The sequence below is a fragment of the Psammomys obesus genome, unplaced genomic scaffold (assembly GCF_907164565.1).
Source record: "Psammomys obesus unplaced genomic scaffold, mPsaObe1.curated_primary_1811, whole genome shotgun sequence".
Classification (NCBI taxonomy): Eukaryota; Metazoa; Chordata; class Mammalia; order Rodentia; family Muridae; genus Psammomys; species Psammomys obesus.
Window position 1 is genome coordinate 6,311,350 of NW_026596155.1, and position 27,800 is coordinate 6,339,149.

Here is a 27,800-nt window from a genome sequence, read left to right on the forward strand (position 1 = left end):
CGAAGAAATGTTTGCATTTCAGGCCCATGTTTTGTTTCTGTGATCAGTTTATCTTCATTTTTTTTTTTTTTTTTTTCAGGTCTGGGAGTGTGGCAAATAACTGGATTGAAATTTATAACTTTGTCCACCAGCTTACAGAGAGATTTGTGAGGTATGTCTCCCCATTTCACTCTTCTTGGCATTGGAGAGGAAACTGACCAAAGGGCTGGGCTTCCCTGTTCTGAAACTCTTTGCAAGGAAAACCTTTCCCCAAGTGTTGACTTTTAAAGGTCTCAAGGTGGCCCTCGCACACACACGGGGTACTGTCCTATCTTTCAGCTGTCCCTTGGAAGTTCATTTCATCTGGCTCCCAGAAACTTGGCCCGGGCTTTGGGGAAACATCTTCAAATACGACTCTTAATGTCTTTTCCTTTTCAAACTTTCATCTGTTTTGAGTTTGAGTTATGCTTTCTCATAATTTATCACATTAAAAAAATAAATCTTATGCTAATAGTATCCATCCTATCTTTTCAGTTCCACATGCTTAGCACTGTAAACGTCCACATTGAAAAGGGAAAAAAATGTGGAAAACTTTAAATGAACATGTGTTAATAGCCCACTAGCAGAAAAGGCACTTGTGTGTGTGTGTGTGTGTGTGTGTTTAAAGAAGCGAGTCCTGTTTACACAGTGTGTGGGTGTGCGGCTGGTTTAAAATTTAGCTGTTCTCTATATGCAGGAGGCGTCACCAGCAAACACTGTTTTCCTTGCCTATAAAAAGCATGGCTGCTGGTAAATCCAGCTTACTCTCTTTAGAAGTAACTAGGAATTAGTGGCATCCCCTATTTTAAAACAACCCTGAATACCATGTTTTTGTGGCTCCCCTCTCCTTATTTTTATTTATTTATTTATTTTTGGAACTAAAGAAAAAAAATGCCAGGAACAAGTGCGAGTTTATCAGGATAATGGAAAGGACACGAATAGGAACTGTGTCATTAAATATTGCCTCCTTCAGTCTTGTTAGCCCAAATGTTTTCTGTAAAACAGGCTTGGATGATCAAAACATTTTGAAAGTCATGTTGCAAAAGTAACTTCAAACAATCTGTAGAGGCCTAGGCAATCCCCGCTTTGGTTATTGGCAGCAGTAGAACTATCCCTATAAAAATGTATGCCTGTCCGTGTTCAGTCATCAGTCTCCTGCTTCAGCAGCCAAAGATAGCACTGTGGTTCCTGGACAGAGTCTGAGGTAAAACAGTCCAGGAAAGAAAAATAAACAAGGGCCCATATCTGTGATTGTCAAAGCAGAATAGACAATTGTTTATAAATTTCCGATTCAATCCTAGAATGTGCTGGGAGTGTCATACAGTGTTAATCAGAAGCAATGGATTATGGCACTGTAACATCTGAAGAAAACAAGGCTCTTATTCATTGAGTCTGGTTTGCAAGTTGGATTTCTACAGCATATACTGTTCTCTGGCTCAACTTTAGTTACTCAGTTACTAATTATATGTTGCAGGAAATGAATAAAAGATGACTACTGACAAGCACAGTGCTACAGTATCTGGGAGTTTTTGAGATAACCCTGACCTTCATCCCCAATCTCAGTTTCAGATTTAGCAACATTAGTACGCACTTTTCTAGATACAAGCTGTGACACCACTTCCTCAATCCTAGAAGATAGACTGGAAAGTGGAAAATGCCAAATAAAAAGGGGATTTTTTTTTAACGCCGTAAGCATTCTCGTTTTACTGTGGATTTTGTTTGGACTCTTATCATAACTCTGACCATTGGGTCAAACTGGCTTCTCTCCAGCTATGAGTAGTTTTGAAATCAGTTACTCTGAAGGGCGTGGCCTCCTGCAGAGAGATGAAGTGGAAGATAAAAGGAAGAATCATTTGTTTCTAGGAAAGAATTTTGCAGCAGCCTAGAGTCTTTCCAGTCTAGATGTAAGCCCCAGTATTTCATGGAGGAGTGTTTTGGGACCAGACAAGCACCAGCTACATAAAAAGAAATGGAACTCAGACAGTAATGCTGAGCAGCGTTTGTTGATCTACTTAGAGAGTTCCATTTAAGGGAAAGGGTGACTGTTCTGTGAGACTAATTTGCAATGAGACTCCCTGGCTCTGCCTCTGTATTGTATCAATATTTCTTTCTTTTAAAAATGTTTTAACTGCCTCTTCCCTTATTTTGCAGCCCTGAAATGAGATTGTCCTTCATCGTGTTTTCTTCTCGAGCAACCATTATTTTGCCATTAACTGGAGACAGGTTAGTGCATTATTATTTCAATGCAGGCTTTTAGTAGAGATGAATCATAAAGACATGACTGATATTGCCAAGCGGTGATTCAGGCCTCTCAGTGGGATCCAGCGAATGCACAGAAAGTTCAGTGCTCTGCAGTAGTGGGGGGGCGGGCGGGGGGCGGTGTGAGTCATGTGAAGGAGTAGATCATCTGAAAATCAATGTTACTTATACAGATTGTAGACCAGAGCCCAGATCCCTGCCTCCGTTGCGTATTCACCGTTTCCCGCCTTTCTCCCTCTCTTCCTATGAGCAGCTGTACATCTTCATTAGTGAGAAGGTGGAGTCAGAGAGGAATTTGAAGGAGGAGAGATGGATGCATTTTAGTAATTTATTAGGTTCAGCAGATATTGCAGATTTTCAGTCTTTCTCTGAATGTCAGTGATGTTCAACATATTTAACTCTACAAGAATACACACATACACATACACACACACACACACACACACACACACACGAACACATGCACACACATGCACCCCCCATGCACACACTCACTGCTACCCCTCAGTGCGTTGAACATGGCTTTCCTGTCCAGTGTCATAGTATTTCTTGTGACCATTTCTATGCTCTTTGATATATCATCATATTATGACACTTTGGAAATATCCATTCAGAGCTGCTTTTTCTGCGGTTACTTTGGCTTACTAGACTATGAATTCTATAGTCAGGAATGGGATGCTCTTCTTCACTGTTGCCTCATTTCATCTAACACAGAGTGTGTAAGGCCTTGTTTAGTGAATACTTGGTGAATGAACGAGTGAGGTAACGTCATTTTGGAATCACCCCTTTCTGATCTATAGCTTTAAGTAAAGGTGATTTCTGTACTTTGATTATGTGAACTTCTGGAAAATAATGTGACAATAGTTTTTATTTTATTGCAAAACTCAGTTAATATACATTAACACTTATTTTCTTGAGCTTTCAGTTTCAAAAGATGAAGAAAGCACAATATTTGAAAAGGGCTCAAGGAGATAACTTTACAGTTTATTGGCTTAGTTTAGAAAATATGTCTACTAAAATATGTCCATGTGCATGTGTTTACACGTAACCCTTGTGCTTCGTTTTCTTTTTCCTGGAGAGGAAACCCCTCTCTAGGTTCTGAGTCCAGCTCAGGGCTTCAGTAGCCTCATTTGTATTTTGCCTCCTTCGTTTATTATGAACATGCGGTTCTCAACGATTACAGTTCCTTATTTATAACCCATGAACATAGTTCTATATGTGCATCAATACAAAAAGAATTTTTGGTTTTATGAGAAGGAAATGTCTTTACTGTCCAGTTTAATTCCCAGAGTCTGGTTTGTATCTAGCATGTCAAGAAAGAAAGACACAATTTTAATATTCATGACATTCATATATATACAGCAGAGCATTTAGCACAATGCCAGGCCTGTCAAAGACTCAGTAACCGACTGCTACATACATTGTGCCAGGGTTTCTGCTAGGCGCTTTGCATATGGGTCCTCCATCACTCTGAAGATGAAACACAGTCACTGGCTGCCCAAACTGATAATGTTTAGACATGTATGGAGGGGACTTAAGTCTTTTATGTAAGCTCAAGACACTTTGTCCTTTGTCAGTGGTTAAAGCCAATGCACAAGGAACTGAAATAGGTGGGAGGAGAGGCAACATCGTGACACAATTAAGAGTTACTACGCAAAGACTACTTGAGTTTGAATCCTATCCCTCCTCTAGTTGAGGGACCAAGGATAAGTTGCTTAATAACAAACTCCTTATGACTCAGTTTTTCTCATCTGTATGATGATGGCGATGATGACAAAAGTAACTCCAACCTTACAACATACTTGCAAGCATTGAAGGTGATGAGTATGAGAAAGGACCCAGGATTGTTTGCGAGATAAGAGGTTTGGAGCTGGGGAAATGGCCTGGTCAGTAAAATGCATGCATGCAAGCTTAAAAACCTGAATTCCATCCCCAGAAACTGTGTAAAAAAGCTGGTAATGGAGGTGTATGCGTCTCAAATCAGCAGCGGAGAGGCAGAGGCAGAGAGGTTCTTTGGGCGATTCTGACCAACAAGAGACTCTGCCTCAAAGCAAAAAACAAAAGAAAACCAGTGAATAGTGTCTGAGGTGTGATGCCCACGGTTGCTTTTGACTTCCAAGTACATGCGCACAAACAAAACGAGATGAATCCCTTACTCAGTGTCAGAGTTTCTGTCCATAGAACACAGATGGACAGCCTGCCATGTTTCCTTAGAGTTACTGTGACAATCCAAATAAGACAATGGGCTGAGTATTTTATATGTTGTAGAACAATCTCCTATAAAAAGGACCGCTTCCTTCTAAGCTGCCACTTTGCTGTTTCTAATAATTGAGTCAGTATCCAGTTACTACGATTCTCTGTCTTTGCATGTAGGATCATTCTACAGTTTTAAATTTAGGGAAATAGTTGAGATGAAAGATCAGTGGACAACTGTTTCCAAGACACATGGAGATCTTCGTATTAAAACCTTGAAACCAGAATCCTCACTGCTTGTAACTCACTTCCCTGAGGGTTAGCGAGCACACATGCACAAACAGATCTAAGCGTATGAACTGAAAAGCAGTAGTTAAGCAAAAGAAAAGTACAGAGAGGCTCACAATTTTGGTTGTGTTACTGTTAATTTTCAGTACCGTGGCAAATGCAAGAAGTAGTTTTTTCATGTTTCTTAGGGGATGCTGAAGAGATGAAGCAAGGTGGGAAGGCAATGAGTAATTCCTCCAGGGCTGTGCATAACACAGACATGTTATGATTTTACGATGTTCAGTGCTAAGTAAATCTACAAATTCATAATCATAGCAGACAAGTTTCACTTACACACTTTATATACCCATTGCTTAAATTTTTATTACAGTAAGTACTTTAATCTGGAGCACACTCAGCTTTCTTCTGTTCCCATGAGGCCATTGATTCACTTACCTACCTGCCTGCTTCTCTGCTTTGTATGTGGGGTTTAGAGTCCACAAAGGTTGTAATCTAATTTTTGTGTGTGTGTATGTTTGGGTGTATGGGAGAGAGAGAGAGAGAAACAGAGAGTTGATAGCTTATAAATTAGCATATCATCTTTGGCAGAAAAAGTTTTCAGTATCTATTTAAAAAAGAAAAAAAAAAAAAAAAAGAAAGTTTCAAGTAAGAAATTCCACTCTTTGCCCTGGCTCAGCAAGACAGATATAGGTACAAAATTGGACAGCAAAGAATTATTTGTAATAATGAGAAACTATATACAATGTGTATGCTCATCAATTGGTAAAATTTTAATAGTTATAATATTTAAATAGTATGTAATACCATGAAGTCATTACAGTTGATTAAATCAAAATATGTATAAGATATACAGTAAATGAAAAATCAAGTTGCAGAACACTTAACATGATTTTGTTTTGTGAAATGAAAATAGGTTTTAATGAATTGTATATGTTCAAAAACATGGTGTAGGAGGCTAGAAGATGAACAATAAAGGGTTAACGATGCTGGTGTAGGCAGGAGACGGAACATGTGGAGAGTCGTCATAATCTCAATCTTCATGTATACAGGAGGAATACATTTGTAGGAAAGCCTTTAGAATGCTTGAGTTAGAAGTCAGAAACCTTACTGACTCCTCCAGCCATGGGCCGCAGGCTTGGAATCAGAGTGGAAGGGAAGAACTGACAAAAGGCATTGAGCTATAGAACGTACTCAGTTTGTGGAGCCCGTATTCTCCTCGATAGTGAAAAGGTTGGACCATGGGTTAAGTAGACACAGGAGCTGTGTAGTTACTGATGACATTGGGGAGTTACTTAACTTCTTGGGCCCAAGTCCTGAGTTGCGTGGAAGGAGCTAACTGTCCCCACCTTCCAGCAGTGCTGAGGTGACTGTGAAGGTCTGGTTAAGGCCTTAGCACATACTGGACGCACCGGAATGTTTGTGACTGCCTGTTTTTCTCTCTTTGCTGCTATCTATCGCCTGCCTGCGATTTTGCACCTTTAGTATTTTCATAGCTGTTTTCTTTTTCTTCATGTGTTACTGATTGGGTGGGAAAGGGGCTAAGGTGGAGTTGGAGTTGAAGGTTATCCCAGCTTCATCCTTTGCCGGCTTACTAACAAGGTCAAAGACTTCAAGAAGTCCCACTCACTGAGCTCAGGCTGATACTCACCCTCACCCTGGCCTATGTGCTGTACTGACTCACGTTGCCCCTGTTCCCCTTCGGTATTTTTGAAATGAATAATAACCTGTCATCATTTGAAAACGTCACCATCTTCTGCATTACTCTGTTCTTACAAACTAGTGAACTGGGGAGAGTATGTGACCACACTTGGCTTGTTTCTTTCTCTTCCCCCGCCCCCCCTTTTTTTTAAAACAAATATTCTACTAGGGAAATCTGTTTAGAAGTCTCTGTTTTGGCCACAGACTTGCCCTCCTGATGGGTCTGGTCATGGCAACTGCTAGGTTCTGCTGATGGATATACTAATAGTTACTTTGCTCTATGAGCTTGTCTTAGAAAATGAAGCACACTTTTATTTATGCCTGGAGGATAAAACTGGAACACACAAAAGTGGCAAAATGCAGGGGCCACTTACAGAGCTTCAGTAGGGTGGTAAGCGACTGAGGGAATTAAGTGATAATATGAAAAAGTGCAGCAGGAATGAATGTCAAGGCTGAAGTACTAGAAAATGCAGACTGAACTGGAGAAACCTTTTATAACATCAGACTAACGTGGAACTTGGTGAGCAGATATTTTCAGATCCTGGACCACTCCTTTGGTTTTACTGATTCAGATTCTGTGCCACAAATGTAGGGCTTCGGATGATATTTGAAGAAGGCAATAGGCAAGATTTTATACAAATTATAGTGAGAGTCTGCCGTGTCCTAAGATGATAGATTATAACATACCTACACATTCACATGTTTTCTAAAATCTGTGACTGACCGATCGAAAGATTCAGGAGACATGGACATGAAATCCGTCAGCTCCAGTTCCAGGCCCATGACATAGGAAGATATGGGAACTCCCTCTGTCATGGTCCTGGAAAACATTCACAATATAAAAGTGTGACAACCCAGAAACCACTGTGCTGGAGCCGAGCCCAGGCTACCTACGTGGCGTAGAACCAGGCACAGGCTGAGCTGAGTTCAGGGCCATTCTTTACCCACGTTGGCACTAGTTCCACGTTACCAACCCCATGGAGTGGGGTCCTCTCAAGCCTCCTCGTTACCGCAGGTTTTTGAGGAACATGGGGTGAGTCAGACCTGCCCCATCAGGGAGCAGCATGGTTCGAAGTGACAGCATCTTCATACTGCTCATTTTTGGGTAGTTTGAAATGCACCATTAGAAAACCAAAGAGGAGAGTGTGAGCAGAGTGGGAGGTGAATGTCCTTGGGGAGAATGATTGCAGCGTCTGGAAGGGCAGCATTTACATTGCTGCTGGAGGCAGAAGCAGAGGTGAGCCTGGCAGGTAGTTGAGGAAAAGTTGGTCGAATGTTGAAAACGGAAGTGTAAACAACACACACGTGTGTGTGTGTGTGTGTGTGTGTGTGTGTGTGTGTGTTGATAAGGAGACTTGCAGCAAGCCAATCAAGCCGATTGAGGACTTCAGTCTTCTCTCAGCCACCCATGGTGAAGAGAGAGAGGATGGAGCCATGGTGATGAGACAGAGGGGGGAGCCCTGTTGAGGAAACAGCTTTTCCCCTTTGAAGCACCATGTGGTCATGGTGTATATAGCCAAGATTGGTAGGTTTAAGAATAGAACTCTCTTTCATAACCCAGTGTCCTTTGACGAAGGGCTTGGCTAGTTTAAAGTCTTGTGAAAGCCGACTGAGCTAGAGTGCTGCCTGCAAAGTGTGGCATCCTATTTGAAATCAGAGCATGCAGAACAAAGACATTTTATTGATTTCTGAAAGAGAGATTTGAGTTGATCGTCTAATACATGCTTTCGTCTAACTGATGGCACTTTCAAGACTCTAAAAGGTGTACTGTGTACCCTCTCAGGTAAATGGTAGCACTCCTAAGAGTCCCAGGCATGGGTTTCACCCTGAGTATAATCTAAAGCACGTAGGATCCTTTTTTGAAAAAGATTTTTTTTTTTTGGAAAAAAAAAATGTGTGCTTCTGACTTTTGTTCAGCGGAGTGGATCATCATTTTATATACAAGGATCACAAATTGTCAGCATGGTTTGAACAAGCCTCTGGGCCCTGGACTCCCCATGGGAAGGAAGAAATCAACATGTAAACAAGTTTTTTTAGGAAAAAAGAAAAAAAAATGACTCAGAAAACAAAATCAGAACTCCAACAGGGTCACCCAAGAACCGTAGAGACTATTTCTAAGAATTGGGACTGAGGGACACTTCGTGAATGGGAATGCCACATCTGACACTTCTTGTAGGTGCATGGTAAACCTTGAGTGCTTTCCCTCCAAATGGCCATTTTATCTTGTTTTTCTAGGTACAAAGATTCCCACTAGGACCAGATGCTTAGCCTGTAGGCCAGACTGAGTGGCCCACTGGTCCCAGGGATCTGCCTGTCTCTGCCTTTCCATGGGCCAGCTTGGTCGATGAGTCCCGGGAAGTGAATTGTACATCATACATGCACAGTTAGCCTCACGAATGCAGGCCTGGCAAGCATGCAGCAAGACTGACCTAGCTGCCTCTTTGCCCTCAAATCCGACTCTTCGATGTCCTTTCTTCTTTCAGTTACTTACCGATTCACAAGAAAGCTTAGGCAGCAATTAACTGCCCACTTCCTCCTGCTGGCCCCTTCCTTTCAGGTTGCTTCCTTTCAGCTATGCCTTCCTTTCAGGTTGATAGTCTTTTTTTCTTTGATTATACACACACACACACACCCTCTCTCTCTCTCTCTCTCTCTCTCACACACACACACACACACACACACACACACACTAATCTGCTAAGTCCAGTTTTGTTATTTGTGTGTATATAGTTTCAAGGCTGACTACTTTTCACTGGACAGCTAACGACAGGGGACATTCCTTGGGAGAGGCCAGTTCCCCTTCTGTCAGCAGTCATTAGTTGCCTGTAGGGTCCTCCCACTGCCCCGCACAAAAAAAAATTCCTGCTTCTGCTTTAACATGATACTGTCACTGTTTATGAGCCATTTCTAGGAGACACAAATTCACAGCAGACTTCTTAGTAGTATGGCTCTTAGAATCTTTCCACCTCCTCTTCCTCAATGTTCCCTGAGCCATGGATGCAGAAGCTGTAATATAGTCATCTCCATTGGGGCTGGGATCTCTATGATCTGTTGATCTCAGCACTATGTCTGGCTCTGGTATCCGGGATGGTCTCCATTTGCTGTGAAGAGAAGCCTCTCTGATGAAGAGGGGGCCAGAGCTAGACTTTATACTTTCCTGGTTTCTGCATTTACTCTACGTTGTATAGGAGGATTTGGAGCTAGGAGCTTCACATGAGAGAGAGCATAAATCATTTGTCTTTCGGAGTTTGGGCTACCTCACTCAGTATGATCTTTTTTAGGTCTGCCTATTGATATTATTTATACTTGGCACTCTGCATTAACCATCACCCACTGACAAAAGATTTTCTGACCAGAGTTGATATCAGTTCTATTGATCTAAGCATGATTATTACAGAATGCACTTTGACATCAAAACAATAGTTAGTTCTCCTAGTACCTATGGTCTATCCAGTCATAAGCTTTTGAGAAGGCCTACAGCTCCAGACATAAAGTCCTATGAAGAAGGTTTCATAGCCAACCAGATAGTAGTTTATGGATCCATAACTGTATGCTGGTATTGCACCAGCTGGATACATTTTGTTGGGTTGGCTGCTGTTGTGGCATGTAGGATCCAGTGCTGGGTAAGACCGTTGATGTTTTTCTCTCCCTGGAGCCTGCACAGCAACCCCTGACATGATATGAACTAGCCACCAGGACAGAGTTCCATGCTTAGTTCCAGGTTATGTCCTACATACAAAGTGAATGGTGTCTTTTAGCAATAGGGTTTTCCATCTAGAGCAAAGGCCATAATGTGCACTGTTTTGGTGCCTCTGTACCTGTCTCACTAGGAACTCCTCTGGCGTATGTCTTTTCTTTCTTATTAGTCATTAACCCTTCTCGCGCTCCTCTTTGCCTTTTGTGTAAAGCAGTATCTTTCTTAGGAGCAGCACATTCTCCATTTGCTACTGTTCCTTTCTTTCCTCAGTTTATAATAGATAAGCATATTCCCTTTCTTCTTCTCCAGTTTGGGTAGTGCTATCAAATCCAAACTCCCAGGGACTTAAGCATGAATAGTGTGTGAAAACAGCTAGTGTTAGGTGAAGGCATGGAGCTATGTGTTTGCTAGAGGTTACTGCAGTTCCACAAGGCATTTTGCACATTTTGAAATTGTTTATATTTACAATCCAAGGGAATATAGCTAGAACACATTGTGCATACTATTTGCAGTTTCTCGACATACACACAACTTAAGAGTTCTTCCTTGTGTGCTCCAAACAAAAACAAACAAACAAAAACCCTAATAGACAGTGAGAGAGGTTTTCAAGTGAGGTGTGCAGGCTGATGAACTAGGCTGATCATTCATACTTAAGTTCTACTATGGATACAGAAGCAGGAGTATAACTGAATAAGTAATAACCGTCGGTAATGGTGAAGTGTTCGCATCACCCTGGAGGCTCTCCATGCAACAGCTCCTTTAATTTTAAACCAGCTTCACAATGTCACTGGATGACATCTGTTTTCACACAGTGGGAATGAAGGACCAGGGAGACTACTGCACTTGCCATAAGTACTCATCCACACAAGAGCTGCCAGTTAAGGCCAAGGTCTCATGTTTGAGCTCAGTGACGGGTTTGTCATTTGGTTCAGAGAGCAATGATGAAAGAATTGAGGGTTGACTATCAGTTGACCTTGTCTATCCCTGATGGAAACCGTATAACAAAGGAACAGTAACTCTCAACATAACATGTAGCAAGTACATTGCGTGTGCGAACTCACCTGATTTTCGAGGAGCTCTGGTGTGTTCTTATCACTGTTACATTAAGTCTCATATGAGGCAGCTGAAGGCTACAAGCACTAGATAACTGCCTCAGGCTCACATGCTTTGAGGCTGCACAGCCTGGCTCTAGGCCCATCAGCTCACCTATTATGACCTCAGGAGTCCAGCTTGTGTCACCGTTTGCAGGTTTTCTAAAAGAGCATCAGAGGGGTCTAAAGGGGAAATGTGAATACTTCGGCACTGGGCCCTTCTCCTTTCTCATCTCTGTTGAAGCCCTCTGCTGTGTTCTGAAAGCTTAGTGCTACTGAATGATGTCATTTATCTCTAGAATTAATGAAAACAAAATTCCAGACAGACATTACTATTCATGTTTTATTGGTGTAGAAACTGGAATCAGGAAAGTCAAATAACTGCTTATGGGTATACAGTATAGCACTCCCAGATCCAGGTTTTTAATTCGTCTCTGATTTACTCCAATCCCTGGGTCATCCTCCCTCATTAGATGGCCTCTCATAATAAATTGCCTTTGGTATCTGTGGAAGTATTGCTTCTGGTACCACTTCCACATACCAAAACCCACACATGCTCAAATAATTTGAATAAGACAGTAGTATTTGCTTGTAGCCCACACTTATCCTCCTGAATGCTTGCAACCATCTGTAGGTTACTTGTTGTAGCTAACATTATGCAAATAATTGTTATGCCACCCTACAGCTGTTTTTCAGACTAATGATGAGAACAAAAGCCTGTACCTGCCCAGTCATGATAGGTTTTTACAAGTGGGCATGGGGGTTGACATTGTGAACTAATGTGCCTGGAAGTTACATCAGGAGGATCATGAGTTAAAGAAATAATACAGGGGACTTGAGAGAGGACTCAGTGCTTCAATTCCGGGCACCCACAGGGCAGCTCACAACTGTCTGTAGCTCCAATTCCAGGGAATCTGGTACCCTTACACAGACATGCATGCATGCAAAACACCAATGCACATTAAAAAAAGAAAGAATTCAGTCTGCAGTTGATTGAATTTGCTGTTGTGGTACCTGTGAATTTGGAGGCCAGACATAGTTCATCTTCCCCTTGACAAGGCTTTGATATAACTGTTCTCATTTTTCTTTTACTTCCTCTTTTGTCTCTACTTCCTGTTTTGTCTCTGCTTCCTCTTTTGATCCTGTGTTGTGAGAGCTGGGCTTGGAGTCAGGAAGATGGTGAACTAGGTGAACAAAATTATTCTAACAGGGAAATGGCTGACATTACCAGTAGCTGTGATCAGTGCCACTGAGCACTTATTAGTCACCATTAACTCTCATGAAGGCTCCATCAGAAAATGTTTTACAGTTGAGGAAACAAGGTTGGCTTTGAAATTAATTTATGTACTTTCTATCAGTCTATGTCCATTTGGAGCCATGCCAGGCTTTTCAGAAACCCTAGCTTATTGTTTAAGAGACAAGCCTGTTTAGTCCAGACCCCTCCAGTAGAACCGACTAGTAAACTCGGTAAGGGAAGGAGCCCTCCAAAAACATGGGCAGTTTTAAAATCAGGTAAGATAGGACGTCCTTAATATAGTACACTGAGGTACCCCTTTCCCCTCTCAATCTGACCTTTCCCCACTTTTCCCTTCCCTTTCTTTCCCCACTTTCCTTTCTCCTCAGCAGACATGTTTGTGTGATACTTCGAGACTCCAATGTTTCATGTAATAGTCAGTGTCTAGCTTCTCTCCTGTCTCCTCATCCCCTGCCCTTCCCCTCCTCTTTGTCTTTTCTCTTCACCTTTCTCTAGTTAATTATGAGGTTTTGTTCCCTGGTTCTCAATTAAACAAACAAATAGACAGATGTTTAATAAAGAGTTCCCAAAACACGCTTGAGTCTTCTTAGGGCATAAATACCTTGATAAATCATGGAACTCTAGGCAAGATCTTAGAAAAGATTAAACAAGAGGCTAGGTATAGGAACTTTGTGACTAAGCTATCTTTGTGACAAAGACATTTACTGTGGGCTTCTTGGCAGTCGGGACAAGATAAAAAGTTGACATAGGAGCTTCAAGAAGAATGTTCTTTTCTAATGCGAGACAGAAAAGGAGTGGATCTGGATAAGAGGTGGAGAAGAACTGGGAGGAGTAGAGGGAAGGGAAAATATAATCAAGAGGTATTGTATGAGAAAAGAATCTATTTTCTTTTCTTTTAAAAAATTTTTAATTTTTAATATTAACTACAGTTTATTTATTTTGTATCCCAGCTGTAGCCCCCTTCCCCATTCCCGTCTAATCCCTTCCTCCTTTCCTCCCTCAATCCTCCCTGCCCTTCTCTAAGTCCACTGATAGGGGAGATCCTCCTCCCTTTCCATCTGACCCTAGCTTATCAGGTCTCACCAGGACTGAATGCAATGTCCTCCTCTGTGGCCTAGCTAGGTTGTTCTTCCCACAGGGGATGGGGAGGTCAAAGAGCTAGCCACTGAGTTCATGTCAGAGACATCCCTGTTCCCCTTACTAGGGAAAACCCACTTGGACACTGAGCTGCCATGAGCTATGTCTGAGCAGGGGTTCTAGGTTATTTCCATGCATGGTCCTTGATTGGAGAATCGCTCTCAGACAAGACCCCTGTGCCCAGACATATTTAGTCCTTGTGGAGCTCCTGTCCTTTCCAGGTCTTACTAAGTACCCCTTCTTTCGTATCTTTTTCTGTACTCTGCCCAAAGTTTGATTATCAGTCTCAGCTTCTGCTTTGATATACTGCTAAGTAAAGTCTTTTAGAGTCCCTCTATGGTAGGCTCCTGTCCTGTTTCTTGTTTAATTTTCAATGAGCAAGAAAAATGAGGAATCCACATTTGGAGTTAAAGTTGACATAGCTGTAAAAAGCAGAAAGAAGGAAGTGCTTAGCAACTCTTGAAAGGTGACAACAGTTCTGCAGCTGTGGGGCCTCACAGCTTTTACTTGATTGCAGTAGCCTTGGCAACAGCTTCAAACAAATACTGATGTGGTTTCAGTATTATCTGTCCTTGCAGTTGAAGATGCAGGATTAAAGCCATGCCCAGCGAAATGGGGCTTTCAAGATGACATGACAGACCCACCATTTCTCGATCTTAATTTTCTTCCCATTTCTCCTCATTCTCCTTTAGAGTCTTTGTCATAGCATTGAGCATTCGAGAATTCTGTTCTTTATATAGAGCATCATTTTGCTTTTTGTTTGCTGATTGAGACTCTCATGTGTTGTTTGAAGCCCCTTGATATTTGCCCCGTCTTGGTCTGTTGTAGCTGGTTCACGTCTGTGTCATGTGTGCCCACGTCACTGGCTCTGGAAAAGGAGCACTTTCCCTGCATGTCTTTGTAACATAAAAATGAAGGACCACCATGCAGCATGGAGTAGCTTGCAGGTGGCAGGCACATGAGGGACAGGAAGCCTTGATGTGTTCTCTGTTACCCCATGTGAACTAGCAGGGGCTGGAAAAGACTGTGAATCCCACACTGGTGGGTTCCTTCTACTCAGTCTTGCTCATGCTTCTGGCTCTCACATGCCGTGGTGAGTGGGCCTGAGCCAATGGATGGCTATTTTTACCACACAGATTCTGTTTGTGTAAGCTTGCACATCAGTTGTCTCTCTCCCTTTTGACAGAAAACATTAATGCTTGAGGACACACTGCCACTCATTTCGGGGAAGTACCAAGCATTTGATATTCATCGGCACTCAGACAGAATCAGTTTCACGTTGTCTCCATAGATCTTAGCCATAAAGGTTTACACAAAACGACCTTATACACTGTGGTGTTTACTGCGTCATCTGCAGAACTATGATTATTTCCTATGGAAGACTTGAAAGTTTTATTGAGCATTTATTTTGCAGGAGGCATTATAGTAAAGAGCAGGTTCAGAACAGGTGACTACATTAACAATAGAAGGCAGAGGCAGCTACTGCAAACTCAAGCCTCACTGAGACATGGAAAGGGCAAGTTAATTAGTTAAGTAAAATGACGTAAGAGACTACGTTTTAAAATTTGAATATGGATATGCACAGAAGCTGAGTGTAGTGAAATCAGTTAGCAGCTTTGAGTAGGTAGATTTTTTAAACCAAGCATTAGAAGAGGCAGCTGACCTCCTTTGGGAGAATCTATCGAAACAGGAAATTTAGTTAGACTTATTTAGACTTTGAAACTTGTGGAGCCTGGATGTATATGATAAAAAAATTTGTAATGCTATTAAAATATAATCAATAAGTTACTTTTAAAATGTGTGACACACTGGTGCATGGCTTATTTAAATGTAAATATATTTATTAATTTTATGTTATAATTAATGTTATGGTAACCATGCGCCACACACAAAAGCATGTACGTATAATGTACACCTGAAATTTCTTTCTAAGAATCCAAAATGCTCTTTGATATTGATCCTATCATTTTTTTTAAATTTTATTTTATTTTTATTAATTACAGTTTATTCACTTTGTATCCCAGCTGTAACCCCCTCTCTAGTCCCTTCCCAATCCTACCCTCCCTCCCTCATCTCCTCCCATGCCCCTCCCTGAGTCCAATGATAGGGAAGGTCCTCTCCCCTTCCATCTGACCCTAGTCTATCAGGTTTCATCAGGAGTGGCTGCATTGTCTTCCTCTGTGACTTGGTAAGGTACACCCCATCAAGGGGAGGTGATCAAAGAGCCAGCCACTGAGTTCATGTCAGAGACAGTCCCTCTTCCCATTATTGGGGAACCCTCTTGGACACTAAGTTGCCATGGGCTACATCTGAGCAGGGGTTCTAGGTTATCTCCATGCGTGGTCCTTGTTTGGAATATCAGTCTCAGAAAAGACCCGTGTGCCCAGATATTTTGGTTATGTTGCTCTCCTTGTGGAGTTCCTGTCCCTTCTTTCATAAGATTCCCTGTGCTCTGCCCAAAGTTTGGCTATGAGTCTCAGCATATGTTTTGATATCCTGTTGGGTAGAGTCTTTCAGAGGCCCTCTGTGGTAGGCTCCTGTCCTGTTCCCTGTTTTCTCCCTCTTCAGATGTCCATTACGTGTTTGCCTTTCTGAATGAAGATTGAGCATCTTACCCAGGGTCTTCCTTCTTGCTCTGATTCCTTAGGTGTACAGATTTTAGTATGATTATCCTATATTATATGTCTAATATGCACTTATAAGTGAGTATGTACCGCGTGTGTCTTTCTGCTTCTGGGATACCTCACTCAGGATGATAATCCACCTCTTTTGTCAGACATTCCCAGTGAGATGGCCATTACTCACTGTTTTTTATTTTTGTTTTTTTGAAGGATATTAAATCTGTTGATAGTTCCAGATTTACATGTAAAAAGACACTTTTTTTGACCCTGTTAAAAACTAAGAATCAAAAAAAAATTTTTATGATATCCTTCTCTGTAGCTTTAAAATGAACACTTTAAGCCAAGTGGTGTTGGGGACATACACCTTTAATCCCAGCACTTGTGGGGCAGAGGCAAGTGGATCTCTGTGAGTTCGTGGCCAACCCCGTCTACAGAGCAAGTTCCAGGACAGGCAGGGCTACACAGAGAAACCCTGTCTCCAAGAACAAAAACAAAGCAAAACAAAAAAGGATTTCTGCAAAGTGAACAGTTCAAACTAGTTGTGGTTGACACATGCTTGTTCAAACTTAACAGTTCCAACCAGGCTACATCTTTTCTTTTGTTTCTTACTGGTGGAGACTTAGGTGACTCAGAAAGTGTTTGTTATGGTCTTTGCTCAATCTCCTCTTTCAGATACAAAATTGACAAAGGACTGGAGGATTTAAAAGCTGTCCAGCCAGCTGGAGATACATACATCCATGAAGGACTAAAACTTGTAAGTTGCTTTACATTTGGACTTGTGGGAGAGAGTGGCTTCTAATTATATACGGAAAAAAATCCCTTCACATGTTCATGTCTATTTTTCCAATGGTTTAGTCATTCTAGACATGAGACTGGTATGAAACACCATTTACTGTGACTGTTGATAGGAACAGTTTGTTTGCATTTTGCCTTCTAACAAATCTGTTTCCCTCTGGGGTTAGTTTCAAATCAATCAATCATAGGTATAAAAAGTGTCATCACAGGAACCCAGGAGTAGTGTAGCGACACTTTATACAACTAGGCACATATTGCAAATAAAAAGGTTAACACAAATGCTCATTTTTATAAATTAGTACTTATAAATGTATATGCATTATTTTGTAGCCCTTAATATCTTTATTTTGTCACACCTACAAATTCAGCCCCATAGACCGCGCTGTCTAAAAGTTAAAATCCAATTGTGAGTTGTATAATTATACTTCATTTTCAGGTAAATGAACAAATTCAAAATGCAGGAGGCTTAAAAACTTCCAGTATCATAATTGCACTGACGGATGGTAAGCTGGACGGCCTGGTGCCACAGTATGCAGAGAACGAGGTGAGTGCCGAAGCTGATTCTGTGTGCACCTCCACTGTTGCACTTCGTGTGTGTGCGCACACGCGCACACGTAGCTTATTTGAGCTCCCCTCCCTCCCTCCCTCCCTCCCTCCTTCCCTTCCTCCCTCTCTCCCTTCCTCCCTTCCACCTTCCCTCCCTTTCTTATTTTTATTTTTTCATAGGCAAAGAAGTCCAGGTCACTTGGTGCTAGTGTTTACTGTGTTGGGGTCCTCGATTTTGAACAAGCTCAGGTGAGCTACAACAGAGCTGGAAACTGTAACTCACTAACTTGCTTTAAATGTATTTAAATGAGCTCTTCGGCTGTGACTTATGGAGATTTTGCATGAAATGAATGTGTTTTGAGCTCTCCTAAAATGTCAGAATGTTCATAGGTCTTGTTATGGAAAGCAAAACTCAAAATAAATTTCTTGAGTATTTATCTGGTGTGGGTCTTGCAAGAAGACAAATGTTAACATGCATACCACGTGAATGTCCCTTTCCCTTAGTCAGTGAGAGAATGGTAATGGTTTTATCTAGAATTCTTATTCTGATTTGAAATTTTCTCACGTGTAGGAATTTGAAGAGTCCATTTAGAAATCCTTAAGATTTTTCATATCATCCTATTTTTTCATAGATCATTTTACATTTAAATTTTTGTGTGAGTGATGGCTAAAATTCCAGACTTCCCTGCTACCAACAGCAACTAGACTCCTACTCTGCTTCTGTTTCGTAGCCAGTGACCTCAGATCATTTCACTGTAGTAGCTCTGGAGGGAAGTTGATCTCCTCGCCATCAGTTCTTGCCCTTGAATTTTAATTTCACTTTATATTTATAGGACACTGTCTTGTGTGTATATTTGTGAGTATATGTGCACACACACATATGATAATTAAAACAAATGTACTCTGCCACAGTGAATGAGTTATAGGCAGTATTTTTTCAGATGGATGTAACCAAAACAATTTTTGATGTGGGTTTAAATTATAAAGGGCTGTGTGTTTCAACTTTCCCTTAAGCTTTCATCTTCTTTCTAAAGCTTGAAAAAATTGCTGATTCCAAGGACCAAGTTTTTCCTGTTAAAGGCGGATTTCAAGCTCTTAAAGGGATCATCAATTCTGTGAGTATGCCTCTGAGGTGCAGAAGGCTGATAACTTTACAATCCTTTTAAGCTGTAAGAGCCATTCTCACATGTGGAGCAGTTGGGCAGTATTTAGCGAAAGGAGAGTGTTGTTGCCAAGGTGAAGTAATCCCAGGGATCTGGATTTTCTTGTCTTTGAGCCTTGCCACTGTCAGCCACACGTGCTCTGTGATCCTGGGCTGAGATTTCTGGTTCAGGATTTTCAGAAATTGTCCCTGACACCTCTACCCTTTCATCATGGAGTTAAACCATCTTCTACCTTTAGAGCTTCCCCAGGCTTTATAGGAGAAGTGTAAAATAAAAATTTTGATTGGAATGTGTGATGACTGCCTCCTCCAAGCCTGCTTACCGATTAGTTGGGCAACTTGATCCTGTGGCTGAGAATTTGACTGCAGCTGCCCCCCCCCATTTAAATGATTAATAGTTTCCCTGGAGCACATAATATTTCTGTTTGGGATTCCGGAGAGTCTTCCCTGGTGACTGTTAGACTCTGGGCTCTCCCAAGCGGGGTCTGGCGGCGAAGGTGAGGAATGAAATTTGGAGTCGGGCTCCTGGCTCGTGCTGCAGAGGTTTATGTTTCATTTTACTGCCTTTTCCTAGAAGCACTAGGAACAGTTGTTATTAAGTATTTATGATATTTGGTAAACATCACCCTAAACTGCAAGTGAATCTATATTCTCTAAGCAAAATCTTTTCCTGTAATCTTTAGGCATTTATAAAAGGGAGAAGTATCTCACTTCCAACATTTGCTTCAGGTATTTTAAATTCCCCCTTGAAGATCGTGCTCCTTACACCGACAGGGTAAGATTTGTTGACTTTAGTTTCAGTAGTTTGAAGGCTTTACAAAAACGAATGGAGGTTTTAGAGAAGACATATACTCTGGTTCCGTCACACCTAGTGGACATCCCAAATGTAAATGCAGAATGGAACAGAGATGAAATCATTGCAGGATTCTAGTGGATTGTTATTTTTGATTTTTAGAGAAAAATCGAGGTGTGAAAAATAGTTACGTTTGTGGCTAAGTTCAGGGTAAATAACATGATGTAAAATTTTAAAATCGAAGGAGAGGGATGAATAATTGACTCACAATAAACTGGTCAGTGGAGTATATTTTTAATAGATTTTTTTTTTATTATTATGCTTAAGGATGTGCATGTTAAAACCTCTCTGGATTACTTCCTTTTATTTTTATTTTTGTTGTCCTATGCATAGGAAGCTTAATTTAGATCTTCTAGATGATAGCCTAGTTTTCCAAAACTATTGTTGTGGGCTAGAAATACAGTTGTTTTCCTTTCAGGGAAGCTTTAGAATGCGACTCAAGTGCAGTGTAGCCTTGGTGGATGTTAGCTTGGATAAGTTACATGGAGAGAATCAGCAGGGCATTGGAAAGAGTTGTATTTTAGACCCAAATTTTTGTCTTATCACTTACGTCAGATCTGGAAGGTGCTAATGGGTATGGTGCCAGGATAGCAGCACAGTTTTGTGGCAGCTGCTCTGTTACCCCAAGGGCGCAGGCTTCTGGGAAACCTTGCAGGAGCTGCAGGTAGAAGCTGAAGCCATTACACACAATCCAGACTCAATAATAGCTGAAGTGTTAATCCATGTGATGAGAGCTTGGGGCTCTGGATCTCCTTGTACAAATAAGACAGAACACAAATACTTCATCTCTTCTTAAGGACAGAAGTTGAACAGTCCCTAAGAATATATAAGACCCCCTACTTTTCCTTAAACTTGAATCATATTTTGTAGTTACACACTATTGCCTTATTTGAAATATATATTTGTTATTTAAAATAAATATAGTATATCTTTCACAGAGTGAGGACAAATAAAGAATATTCTTCTGTTCATTATGCTTTCCCAAACTAGTCAGTCACTGAAAGTGTGTTGTGTAGTGTATTTAAATAAAGCTAAGCAAATGGGATAAACAAAACCACTAAGTCTTTCAGATAAGTGAGAGGAGTAGTAGTCATCTCAGGGGATTGAAAAGAAACTAAGATTAGAATTGGTGTCAGATGCTAATATGGTTAAAATGTAAATTAACATAAGAATGGAGTTGGTTTGGGTATGTGAAGTCATAGCAGCTTTTCATGGTGGGATTTGAACTGGTCTCTGACTACTGGAGTAGCTGTAACTATAAACAAAGCACACATGACTAGAATGTCTGAGCTCAGTGATTTAAAGAATAATTGTTGGCAGGTGGCATGGATTAAGATGAAGATTTACACATACTTGGATGGGTTTCGCTTCATAAGTGAAATGTAAGGTTCATTTGGAGCCTATGATTTGTATGATGGTCATGAAGATTTAGGAAGAACAACAAGGAGTAATGGATAGGGCTATTTATAGGATGGAGTCGTGTGTTCACATTCTCTTACAGTTGTCATTGTGAGGGATGATAAAAGGGTGGAGACAGTCGGTTGTTGCCAGTAGGAGGACCAGGCATGACTTCCAACCTGCTGCTAGGAAGCCATGTGACTTGGAATATATCCCGTAATGCAGTTTGTCTGGGTTTCACGTTTCACCTGTGGATGAGTCATATTTCATTAGATGGTCAAGTGTTCTTGAGGGCAGAAAGGCTGCACTTGGAAACACTTAGTGGGTGGCTAGGAAAGCGATCCACGGCTACAGAAGATGAAGCACTTGCTCTGTCTGTGGGGCAACCTGTAAAGAAAGGTGTTCAGCAATGCGTATGTCAAAGTAATTGTGTGAGGGTTGTATTCACATGACTGAACGGGGATTGGATTCAGTAAGCGTACCATAACAAAGATGCTTAGATGCTGTGAGAGTCGATGTGAAGGCTTTGGCTAACACTGCTTCTGAATCTTCAGGTCATGGGATCAGGATTCAGTCTGAAACTGTATGGTAATGAGATGTGAATTTGCCATGTCAAAGTTACATAGAAATTTCAGGACACCATATTCACAAAAGGGGCACAATTTCATTCGAGGAATCTCCATTGCAACTCAGAGGCAGGTATCATGAGAAAAGTACATACTCAAAGAATCAGACTTCCTTAAGGCCGGGGATTTTTAGTTTGTTCAGAATAAAACCAAGGCGAGGAACTAATTAAGGAAGCACTCAAGAGATTCTCTTCTCTGCTCAGAATGAAGTCAAGAGTAGGGTAAGCCTGAACCTTCAGCCATATAATTAATTCATGCTGCATGGACTCCCAGGGGCTGTTTTACTGCTGTTGTCATTATATCTGTGATAGACTACTAATAAAGTTGTAAATTTGGATAGTGTAAAAGTTAGCAAAACCTGAAAGCTCACTGGATCACAGTACTAAAGGAGCAAAAAAAGATAGTCAGGTGTAATATCGGCATTTGGCTCCTAAGATGGATCACTCGCTGAAGACAGAGTGAAAGATTCTTATACAGAATGGGAAGTTTACTCAGCACAACAGAAGAGATCAACAGAAAAAGAAATCCAAATGACCCTGAGAAAACTTCCCAGCGGGGAATGTCCCTTAGAAAATGGTAGGACAGGTTAAATGTTAAGGCTGGAAAATTTTAAGATTGAGCCATTACACTCTCTTTTGTTATTTCTCCCACCACACTGACCTCAGACAAACATATAATTCTTTAAAAAAAACTTTAGATTACTTAAAAAATATAGTCATTAGAATTGTTTTTGGTTTCTTGTGGGAATGATCACAAGATTTATATTTGAAAATGAAATTTTATTTGAACTACTAAAAGTCAGACTGAACTTGTGATTACCCCATGATTCATTATGCAGTGCTGTGGAAGAAAAGATAAAAATAAAACAAAGCCACAGGTTGGTGGACAGTCTTGAAAGAGGAAAAATAAAAATGCTGAGTAGAAACTCCTTTGCTTTTATTTTTTTTCAAAATAGTTCCATGGATGTTTCACTACTTGAAATCATTTGCACAGGTTTTGTTTTCCATAAGTGTCTTGGAAAGATTAAACAGAAAGAGAGGAATCCATTGTGATACTGGCTTCGTAGAGTAACTGTGATCCAGAACTTAAGCTCAGTACATTCAAGGTGACAGTGATGAATAAGCATTTGTTTGGAAAAACAAAAAAACCCTACCATCTAGTACGTATGCATAAATAGGAAGAGAATGATCCCAGGAAGGATATTAAAACAGCACCACAATAGATGCTTTCTAAGAGAAACTATACAGCATAGATTTAAAAAAGTCACTCCATTCATAGTGTTGGAAGTAAAAACTTCGGTTGGCATTTGGAGCTACACTGTTCTTAGTAATAGTCATTGCTGCTTTATTTGAAAAAAAAATCTGACTGGGTCTAAAATTATGTTATAACAGAAAGGGGAGATACTGCACACTCGTTTCTCTCTTGGCAAGGGGAGAAGCTGGGGACTAACAACCGTCCTCAGTAGGCACAGTGACGTTAGGGAGCATCTTAGCTGGGCAACCTGAATTTGTAAAATCACGGTTGACAACAAGAGCAGAGCTTGAGCAACTGTAAAGATTTCATCTGAGGAGAGAACCAACCAAACTGACAAGATTTACTCAAAACTGGGAATCAGTTTTCAGGGTGCTGGTCATTAGCTACAGTGTGATCATACTAGGGGTTAGACGCAGACGTTCTCCCCATTATGTGACGTCACAAAACTTTCTTAGTCTTCATTTACTCAAGCTACTAAGTAGAAAAAAATTAATCTTGTTAGTAGGATACTGCATTGGCAGTCAAAATGGAGGAACAACTACAGTATGAAGAATGATACCCATGGCTGAAATACATAAGCTGTGACAGAATTAACAAACTATTTAAAGTGAGGCGTTGCTTTTTCAGAAAGGCTATGTTAATAAGGCAAGACAAATAAAATACAGTGCCCTAACTATGCGTAAAACACCACGCAGTCTAAAGCTTACTGTTAGCCTCCATTGCTTCATTTACCAGCCTCTGCCATTATGTGCCAAGTTCCTTTCCTACCCCTAAGTACATTTTTTTTCTAAGGAATACCTCATATAGCTTCAGTTATAGTAGAACTCACAGCCTACAGAGAAGTCAGCTCCTTATTACTGTAGATAGCTATGCAGTGTTTGAACATTAAACATTTGACTTTGGTTCTGCGTGGCTTTAACTTCACCCTGGTATTTATGCTGCACTCTATTAAAGAGACTGTCTGAATCACAGATGGTAAGAATTCATTTACTCCTAGTATAAGAGTGAAAAAGATTTTGATCTGTCAAACTGGGTAATCCAGAAAAGCAAACTGTCCGAGGGATAGCTGGATCCATAGTGTGAATTTTGCCTATGGCTTTATTTATTGATTCTTTCCTGTGTGGAGGATGGTAGCGCGTAAGGACTACAGAACATGGCAGTGATTGTCCTTAGTCTGGAAGCCCATTGGAAAGTAACCACTACTGAGACCATTAAGATCCCAGCTCTCAATCAGAACAGAACTCCGTCCTAGTCAATGGATGCATGATATGATGTTGGAATCATTTAGACCACTTGGTGTAATATCCACCTTTGTTCCCCTGGCTTGAAGTTTTGGTCAACAAGGTATTATCAGTAACTCCACTAAGGCTATTTGCAGTAGGAGATAATGTCTCCAGTAGAAAGGAGTCATTATCCATAGAAAAGGAAGATAAAAAAGTGTTCCAGGTGAGAAAGAAATCAGTGACTAGCACAGCCCCACTATAATATCTGAACACGTTTAAGTTGTTAAAAATACTCTAAACCAGACAACAATTGTATCCTAAGTTCTCTTTTCCTAAAGATGAAAATGAAGAAAGTAAATTGTTCACTTTAGTAAACAACCTTTGTAATTTTACATTTAATATGCACACTTAACATGTTCCTTAACAAAACTTTCATTGGAACTTTAAAGAAATCTAACCCACTTTGAATGAACAATTAATTGCAGATTTATGCTTTTCTGCAAGAAAACTAGCCTCGTGGCACTAGGCAACCCAAACAAAATTAAACGACAGCATTCTGTTTGTTAACATTAGCCTGGAAGCGCCAACTAGACTTGTGTTGTCATTTGTGTTGTGTGTGTCCTTGTTCAAGTGTGTGGGTCTGCGTGTGCTTGTAGACCTCAGAAGACCCAGGTTGCTGCTCACCATCGTTGTGTTTGAGACACAGTTGTGTTCTCTTTGGACTAGAGCTTTAAGTGAACTGCGATGCAAGGTCAGGGAGCTTCAGGGATCCATCTCACATACCACCACAGCACCTGCCCTTTTATATGGGCTCTAGAGGTCAACTCAGATTCTTAGGCTTGCAAAGCCCTCCCCTTGGGCCCAGGGGAATTGAGTAGAAACTCAGGGTTAATAAAAAAGGAAGGCAGAGAAAAGTGGCTGAAATACATGATCAGTGCACTATGGAGTCTAAACTATGGTGCCAAAGTGTGATTTCTCAGTTATATCTTGTTTCCCCTCAAATCCTGATGACGTGTGTACATGTGTTTGTGAATGTATGTGCATGTGGGCAGGTTTGTGTATGTGTATGTGGCAGGCATGCATGTATGCGTACGTGTGTGTGTGTGTGTGTGTATTGTGATGCTGGAGTTTTTTGTTTTTTTTTTTAAACCTAGCCCTCTCAAACGTTATAGCAAATGTTCTAACACTGAGTTGCATCCTAACTTGTAAGAGAAGCCTTTGTGTGTATTAAATACAGACACTTTTCCATGTTCTTGCTACAAAGATGGACATGTTCCTCAGTCTTGTCAAACCTCACCGCTTTTAAGGAATACATACTTGAGAAGCAGATAGAACTAGTGATACGACTCTTCGATCACTATTTCACAGAAAAACATTTTATCTACTAGTACCAATTTGTGTAAGATCAGATGGAACAAATAACACTTTTAATGAGTAAAACATAGAGATGGGAAATTCTGGGCACTAAGAAATAATTCATCACTGCGAAAAATGTGCCACAGATCAGTTTCTTTAGGTTCTGAAATGGATACTCCAGTTACCGTGCACCACTCTCTCGTCAGTTTCCTGTGCTTTGGTGAAACGGGACAGCAATAGCGCTGTGGTATAAAGCTGAAGCTCCCAGGTGCACAGGAAGTTCATGTCACCTTACCCTTGCCATTTGGGCTCATTTTTACTAACAGTATTGCCAGAGCTGCAACAGGGGCACTGGTAGGTATCCCAGGACACCAGTGTTCTTATTTCTCAGAGCAAATAATTGTACTAGGGAACATGGTTAGAAACAGAAATAGAGACCGTTTAAATGCGTGCAAGAGAACAGGAATGCACTAGCAGGCAGAGGGAGAAAGGGACCCAAAGTGTTGAGTCTGCACAGGCATGATCATTAAACACACACACACACACACACACACACACACACACACACACACGATATTTACATGGCACCAGTTCTCCCAAGGCTGTTTTTTGTTTGTTTATTTGTTTGTTTTCCTCACATGTATTCTGTTTCTTCCATGGAGTCCAGGTGAGAAAGACCTTCCCGCCTCCTGGACAGCTGGCCTCCTCAATGCTAACCTTGATGCTTCGGTCCCCAGTCCTTACTATCCCGGCACAGTAGATTCAGAATTGTGGGCATGCTTCATTCTCAGTTGAAAACAGTAAAAGACAGGAAACATTAGTTAGAAATTTGTCATTTAGGCTTTTTGTTACTGGTTAGCTTGCAAGAGAAGGGAGAATCCACATTGAGAAACAGGTCAGAGTGTTGTGTGCTGTCCTGGGTAATGGATATTCTCAAGGGCCAAAGCGTCTCTAAATCACCAAAGCATGCGATAGTAAACAGCATTGGTCTTAATTGAGCTATAATTGGTAGGGATGTTTTGCAACCATAGAGAAAACATCAGTCACATATCTGGATCATAAAAAGGCACAAGGAAGGACTGTGATGAGATTGGTCCAGTTCCGTGGCTGCTTGCTTTGGGCACACGTATGGCGAGCTACCAAAGCTTCGCATTATTGGGACTTTAAAGCCACTGCCACTCAGTGATTTTTTTTCCCCCTTGCAAGATTTAAGGTTTGAGCCTTTTGTATTTGGGATCCATTCCTGTACCTTCCATCTGCTCAGTGAGTCAGAAGATTAAAATGCTTGTTTCTAAAGGTTCTGTTATTACCCTACTGATATTTGCTGGCACGCTATGTTCCACAGACACAAGCAGTTCTGTGTCAAGGACATGGCTGGAATAGTGGTCAATTATTTGTGATCATCCTCTCTCAATGAATTCTACTCCAATCAGCTAGATAATTATTATTTAGGGTGTTTAACAGAAGTGTGAACACGTTGGAGAATGTGGGTCATATGTGAATTTAAATCTAAGGAAACAATCTATTTTGGAGGAGAAGCCTGATTATTTGGAAATGATATTCAAAACTGTAGGAATGGAGACATGGCTTAGTTAAGACGGTTAAGAGTGCTTGCTGCTCTTTCAGAGGACTAGGATTTGATTCCTGGCATCCATACTTGGCAGCTCACTGCTGCCAGTAACTCCAGCTCCAGGAGATCTGATGCCCTCCTCTCTCTCTCTCTCTCTCTCTCTCTCTCTCTCTCTCTCTCTCACACACACACACACACACACACATTATTACAAAAATTAACTCAGAAAGCTGGGCCTGGTGGTACATTCTTGTAACCCAACCACTTAGAGTTTGCTCTAAAATTCTCAGAAAGTCACTGTTATCTTCATAGCCTGGTTTGGGCCACAGGAGACCCTATCTCAAAACAAACAAGCAAATAAACAAACAACAAACAGGGAGACAGAGTAACAAAACAAAACAATACTCCCCCAAAACACTCCCACCGAAAACTAAGCAGATAGGGTTTGGTATCCCTTTTCTCTTTTTGTACATCCTACATGAAAAAGATAGTATTAGACTAAATTTATGATTTTATGTTGCTACTTTATTCTTTTTTGTCTTTGTTTTATTATTTTGCATTTGGCCCTCATGTCATGGTTTGAATATATTCTGAAATCTGTTTTTTTCCTCCGGAAGGGTTGGTTCTTTAACAACAGTGTCATATGAAAGCCAAGATAATGCACTCATTGTGGACAGACAGCAGAATTCCTGAAATAGCTGGGCTTAGAGTTGGTTCCCAATCTCCAGTTCTATGACAGCTCCATGCTCAGAGGGCGTGT

The 27,800-nt window shown here is 40.9% G+C and overlaps 1 protein-coding gene across 1 annotated transcript in view; it reads left to right on the plus strand.

Annotated features, from left to right (window-relative positions):
• Antxr2 (ANTXR cell adhesion molecule 2) overlaps positions 1-27,800 on the plus strand; it is a 130,846-nt gene that overhangs the window by 1,410 nt on the left and 101,636 nt on the right. Inside the window, exons 2-7 of the mRNA XM_055594630.1 lie at positions 80-151; positions 2,170-2,241; positions 16,930-17,011; positions 17,489-17,596; positions 17,779-17,847; positions 18,633-18,713. Of these exons, the coding sequence (XP_055450605.1) occupies positions 80-151; positions 2,170-2,241; positions 16,930-17,011; positions 17,489-17,596; positions 17,779-17,847; positions 18,633-18,713 (484 nt within the window). The remainder of the gene's footprint in view (positions 1-79; positions 152-2,169; positions 2,242-16,929; positions 17,012-17,488; positions 17,597-17,778; positions 17,848-18,632; positions 18,714-27,800) is intronic.